General features: G+C 47.4%; 1 protein-coding gene across 1 annotated transcript in view; it reads left to right on the forward strand.

Moving 5' to 3' along the window:
* Positions 1–6,792, forward strand: part of SPEG (SPEG complex locus) — a 186,536-nt gene that overhangs the window by 96,855 nt on the left and 82,889 nt on the right. Inside the window, exons 5-6 of the mRNA XM_015426902.1 lie at positions 3,152–3,295; positions 6,534–6,716. Coding sequence (XP_015282388.1) covers positions 3,152–3,295; positions 6,534–6,716 — 327 coding nt within the window. The remainder of the gene's footprint in view (positions 1–3,151; positions 3,296–6,533; positions 6,717–6,792) is intronic.

The following is a 6,792-nucleotide window of genomic DNA, read 5'->3' on the forward strand; positions in this document are numbered from 1 at the left end:
TCTTCTTCTTCTTCTTCTTCTTCTTCTTCTTCTTCTTCTTCTTCTTCTTCTTCTTCTTCTTCTTCTTCTTCTTCTTCTTCTTCTTCTTCTTCTTCTCTTCTTCTTCCTCTTCTCCTCCTCCTCCCCCCCTCCCCACCAGGGCAGCCTTACAGTGGCTAATAAGGCCATAGGCATGAATGAATTTTATTGTTACGGCACCCAGCCAGCAAAAGGCCATAGGCATTATAAACAATAAAACAATATAATAATTTTACAATTTAAAATCAACAGACCATTTAAAATACAACTCACATAAGGTAATGGAACTGTCTTAACATTCACCATAGAGAAAACAGTAGCTGGTGTCAGCTTCCTTAGGGCTTGAGTTCTTTCATATGGACATGGATGTTAAGCCAGCAGCCAAAAGTGTTTCTCCAACCATCAACTAGGGTACTTCAAACATGACAAATCTTTTCTTAGAAAACATTTTAATGTAAAAATCAGCATGACATTCATGTGAAGATTGTTACGTATAACGATCGCACATGTGTATGTTTCACATGGTATATATGCACTGGGAAGTCACAACCAATTGCAGCTTTCTAGTCTATAAACAATGTACACATTGGCTTCACATTAATTTCACACCGAACTTCTTTGAGTAAGCAATTCTTCTTATGGTTTTGATAGACAGTGCGTATTGCTGGGGTGTCAGAATCCTTTGGAGTTGCTGAGATTCATACGTTTTTTCATTAATGTACAAAGGCACAAAATAATTCAGTTTCTTTAATCTTCCATTCACATAGCCTTTTTTATTCATGCACATACATACCTTTTATCTTTCACCCCACATACTATCAAAGTTTTCAGTAGTAGTTTTGCCAATCAAACACATTTTGGCTACATTTCAGATAAAATAAGTAAATAAATAGATTTTTCATCTCTGCCAAATCATGAAGTATTTACAGGAAGTGCTTGACAGAATAGAAAGGATGTGAAATCTTCACAAAGCCCACGTAACTAGCAGACAAGATAGCCCAGTCTGGTAGACTGAATGAAGAGAGACCCACATAGACAAGTGATTACTGGAAGACAGAGAAATATAAGGGATTCAACAGCAGGAATTCATATCCTTAACAGCAGGTGTCTGTATGAGAGAGAGGGAAGAAAGTGTTCACACATCAATCTACATGAGACACAGGAGACCCATAATCAGTATCTCCGAAAGCAGTAAAGGAAGGGGGCCAGTTTGGGTCAGGGCTACAGTATAGGGAAGACTACTTCTCTACCCATGTAATTTTCCTGATGCAAGTCCTCCTCCCTTTGCTCCCCGGGGAGAAAATTACAGGAGATAAGACAGGTACTCATGTGTCTAACTCTACAGGGCAAACAGCAGATTGGGTGGTGGGGGATTTGCATCAGGAAAACTGCGTAGAGGAAAATATTAACTCTCCTCCCCCAGAACTCCCTCCATATTGAGCCTCTCTGTGGGTACTGTTAATATTTCTAAAAACCACAGGAGATCTGTGATTGATTCTCCCATCATCATGCTGTGGCAACTTCATAAATATAGATCAGACTCCAAATAGCTGGAAAATGCAAAATACGCTGTGGCATGTTGAACAATTAGTTGGTTCACAGTTGGCTCACAGGGAACTATAATCTCCAAATGGCTTACTTGTGTTTTACAAAAATAATTTCTGTGCAAAATTATCTGCTGAGTCAAGAGTAATGAGACCTGCTCTTTTGGATTATTGCAGATTATTTTCCCAGTTATCTAGCATATTCTTGAAGAATTCTAACAACCACCTTGTAAAGTAGGTTAGCATGATTGTTTCCATTTTGCAAATGGGGGCTGAAGCTGACAGATGCATCTGCAGTGCATAGCAGCAGTTTTCCTGATGCATATTCCAGGTAACTGCTGTAAGAGAAAAACATTGCTGTCTCTGCTGTAGACGGTAGATGTCAGAAAGGCCATTTTGTGAAGGGCCAGTAGGCCAGAAACACCCATTTCTTTCACTACAGGGGTGTTGGATAAGCCCCAAAGCTTTGACACCTAAAAATAGCTGTCAGGCATTCTGTTGATTATCACCAAAGAGAGGACAGTAAAGAAACATTTTAATCATTAATGGCCCCCCGGATTTCCCCATTTTCACACCTCTTTGTACATTAAGCAATTGGTACAATACCTACCCAATCACGGGTCTAGTTTTATTTGCTAGGGATTTTTTTTTTAAGGAATGTTTGCAGATAACCACTCCATACTTCCTGGTTGCTCAAGATCAACCCTCTCCTTTCCACTGAACCCCTAAAATAATGACTGTGGAGAAAGGGCCTTTCTCAGTCTTTTCAAAATCTATGGAAGCCTGCCCCACCTGCTGAGGGAAGTGTAGAGAACTGGAAGAACTGTATGTTTGGGGGTTAGCTGAAAACTGTTATTTTTATTTTTATATTTAAAAACATGTATTTCCCTTCTTGTTTCCCTTGTTACTACATCTCTGTTTCTGATTAGAATAAACTTTTAAAAATGTGGACTAATTACTCTGAGAGACATTCTCTTGGCTAACTTTCCACATGGTTGAGAATCCCAGCCCATTGCTACTTGAAGAGGCAATTAATGTGTTCTGGGGCCTTCTGAGAGTCTTTCAACCGTGTGAAGCCACTTTTCACCTCTGTGGGGTTAACACACGTGTATCTGGATTTGTAAGGTTCCCCAACACAGCAAATAGCAGCTCCCCAGGCTGTTTTAGATCTGGAAAATGGAATGTGGGAAAGATGTAAATATCCCCTTCTTGTGCTGCATTCCCAATCCTTATGCCTGATAACTGAGCTTAAAAAAAAAAAAAGTACCGGAAGCGCTGGAGGCAGAACTCCCAGCATTTCGTATGGTCTGCCCCTTGGGAATCAGCTGAGTAACACTGAACTAGCAATCTGTTGGAAAAGCTAGAGGGAGATCCAGAAAGATTTACTATTGAACAGATTGTGACCACCGGAAAACGAAAGAACTCTCTGGGGCAAACCCTCCTGACAATATGGATCCCCATTCCTCACCAGTCTCACTATGAAAATGAAGAGGCGTTAAGTTTTAAACACTGTCTCTTCCCAAAGTGGTTTTAGGCCCCTGGACTTCCACACAGTCCCTTCTGCAGCTGTTCTTTCTTCCTCTCTGTAGAATCTTCTGATGATTCCTACATCTCAGCGGGTGAGGATCCACTGGAGGCACCCATCTTTGAGATCCCTGTCCAGGATGTGATGGTCACCGCTGGAACTGAAGTGCTGCTAAGATGCATCATCACAGGCAACCCTTCCCCAGAAGGCAAGTGCACCAAATCGAGGGTGCATGATGGGTGGGAAATATGCACAGGAAAACATTTGGGGTCCCAATCTTTGTGTCCTTAACATTATTACATTCCACTTCTATACCAACATTGGCTACCAAAGCAGCTTGCCACTAATTAATCAAAATATTTATTTATTTGCATGAAATAAATAAATCCCGTGAACGGGCTCAGGGCGGCTTACAACAGAGCACAAAGTGCATACAATATATAAAATAGATAAAAGCAATTAAAATTCAATTCCATCAGGATGCAAGAATAGAGAACTCCCCACATTTTGCATAGTAGAGGGGAGGGCTAGGGCCACAATTGGCTGTTACTCGGCCCTCCGGCGGTGTCGCTCTATGGTGGAGCGGTGGTGGTAGTGGCAATTGTGGCTCCTACTCGAAAGCCTGGCGGAAGAGCTCCGTCTTACAGGCCCTGCGGAACTGCAAGATGTCCCGCAGGGCCCTGATCTCCTCCGGGAGCTCGTTCCACCAGATAGGAGGCGCCACTGAAAAGGACCTGGCCCTCGTTGCGGCAAGCCGGGCCTCCTTAGGGCCCGGGGTCACCAACCGGTGTTGTGACCCCGACCGAAGTGCTCTTTGGGGAATATGTGGGGAAATGCAGTCCCTCAGGTATGTCGGACCCAGGCCATGTAGGGCTTTAAAGGTGAGCACCAGCACTTTGAAGCGAATCCGGTATGCTATAGGGAGCCAGTGCAGCGCTCTCAGCATAGGTCGGGTGTGCTCCTGCCTAGGGGCGCCCACCAACAACCTGGCCGCAGCATTCTGCACCAGCTGCAGCTTCCAGATTTGTGACAGAGGCAGCCCCATGTAGAGAGCATTACAGTAGTCTAGCCTCGAGGTGACCGTCACATGGATCACTGTGGCTAGGTCATTGCAGTTGAGGAAAGGGACCAACTGCCGTACCAGCTGAAGATAATAAAAGGCCAATCTGGCAGGGGCGGGCACCTGGGCCTCCATCATTAAGGTCGGGTCCAGGAGCACTCCCAAGCTCCTAACCTCCGAAGCTGGCACCAAAGGTGCCCCATCGAAGGTCGGGAGCGGGAGCCCCAACCCCAGTCCGACTCAAGCACAGGACGTCCGTCTTTGCCGGGTTTAATTTCAGCCTGCTCAGTCTGAGCCACCCAGCCACGGCCTGTAACGCCCGGTGCAGATATTTTGGGTTGGAGTCCGACTGGCCCCCCCAACATCAAATAGAGCTGGGTGTCATCTGCGTATTGATGGCACCCTAGCCCATACCTCCGGGCAATCTGGGCGAGGGGGCGCATATATATGTTAAACAGCATCGGGGAAAGCACCGCCCCCTGAGGCACCCCACATTCAAGCGGGTGCCTCTGGGACTGCTGTTCCCCTAGCACAACCCTCTGTCCCCGACCTTGGAGAAACGAGGCAAGCCATTGGGGGGCAAGCCCCTGAATCCCCGCGTCAGCAAGGTGGTGGGACAGCAGCTGATGGACGACCGTATCAAATGCGGCCGACAGATCTAACAACAACAGCGCCGCCACTCCACCTCGATCGAGATGCCTACGGAGGTCATCAGTAAGGGCAACCAGCACAGTCTCTGTCCCATGTCCCGGACGAAAACCTGACTGGATTGGATCAAGGACGGAAGCGTCATCCAGGAAGCTCTGTAGCTGAGTCCAGGGCCAGCTCACCCACTAGGCGAACTAGGCATTCGCCTAGAGTGCTGGGCCCTGGATGGGGCGCCAAGCTATGCCTCCCCCCCGCCAAAAGCCCGCGAGCAGCTCTCCAAGTGTCAGCACTTCGCTAATTGGGGAGAGGCATCCGGTGAGCATCCCGCGCCTGGAGGCAGGAACCCCCCCACCTCCCTCCCAAACTGCCTTCGAAAGCAGAGCACGAGAGAAATCTCTCTTCCATCTTGGAGGGTGCTGCAGGAACACGTGGGGCGTGCTCGCAGGGTCTGCAGGGGGGGAAGAGGCGGTGGCGGTGGTAGCAAAAGGGTGGTTGGCTCCAGAGGTCTCCAGGCCCCACCGGGAGGTTGGCATCTGTGCCACAAGGCAGCCTCGCCTAGGGTGCAGAAACACCTCGAACCGGCCCTGGCTGAGTCGCCACCACCCTCTCAATCAGTTTGCTCAAATTGGGCAAGTTGGACACCGCCTGATAGTTGGCCAATTCAGCCAGGTCCAAGGTTGGTTTTTCAGGTTTTTATCCATGACAGTAAACAGCAGCAACAAAATTGAAACAGCTCATAAAGCATAATGGTAGGGGCATGGCTCAGTGACAGTGTGTCTCCTTTACATGCAGAAAATCATTCAGTTCTTTTCTTGGAAACCTCCAGTTAAAAGCATCAGATAGTAGGTGATGTGAAAGATCTCAGCCTGAAACCCTGGAGAGCCTCTGCTAACCAGAAGAGACAATACTGACCTTGGTGGACTCAAAAGAAAGCAGCTTCAGATGTTCAAAAAAGCATTAAAAACTCAAAGCTGGGAAAGTAAAAAAGATAGGATAGGCAGCTGATGAATGTGTCTAAGGAGGGTATCCCATAACCTGGGTGCCACCATGGAGAAGGCCCTGTTCCCAGTAGGCAATCTTGCATCTGAAGTTGGGGCAATTTGAAACCTCTGGTCTCTGCAGAACAGCTGAACAAAGGTTGATGGAGAAGCAGGTGGTCCTTAGGAGGTCCTGGTCCAGGTTGTTCAGGACTTTAGATAAAACAAGAGTACTTGTATTGTCTCCGAATACAGAGCAGATGTTTTAGCAGTGGTGATATGTGATTGGCTGTACAGATCCCTCTTAATAAACTGGCTGTTGATTTCTGAGCCAGTAGAAATTTCAAAACACTTCCTAGGCAGCTCCAAATACTATGCACTGGAGTAATCTTACTTGGACATTACCAAAAGAAACAAGATGTCTCCATTACTGTGGATCGAGGGAATAATTTCCTTCTAATAATGAGAATCTATCAACTCAGTGAACGTTTTGTTTTGCTTTCTGTGTGACTATGTTGCACTGCCCATGTTGAATCTACAAAAGGATACAATGAAAACATGGAGGTTGCCCATTTCAGGAGATCTGGAGGAGGCAGCATCTCCGTGACTTCATCCAGAGAGGTCTCTTGTCAATGACGCCCCTCCAGCTCTCAGTGGAAGCAATGAGGGCGTGTTTGTTGTGTGCTTGTGATTGTCTGTGTGTGCCAGTGAGTGAGCTCTCCCCACCTGCTCTGATCACTGACTCTCCCCCTTCTCCACAGTATCATGGCGGAAAGATGGGGTCCCCTTCCAGAGCAGCACTGCGCGCCCTATCAAAGCAGAGGGCGAACGCCACACCCTGCTGGTCAAGAGTGCCCGTGTGGCCGACACTGGCCTCTACACCGTGTGTGCCACCAACGAAGTGGGCGAAGCCTGCTGTAGTGCCATCTTGACTGTGCGGCCAGGTGAGTGCGGGTTGAGCACAGCTGAGGAAGCGCCAGCTTGCCAGGCGGTAGGAGGGAGCCCAAGATGGCTCGCAGA

This window comes from Gekko japonicus, unplaced genomic scaffold (assembly GCF_001447785.1).
Source record: "Gekko japonicus isolate JY-2015 unplaced genomic scaffold, Gekko_japonicus_V1.1 scaffold104, whole genome shotgun sequence".
Taxonomy (NCBI): Eukaryota; Metazoa; Chordata; class Lepidosauria; order Squamata; family Gekkonidae; genus Gekko; species Gekko japonicus.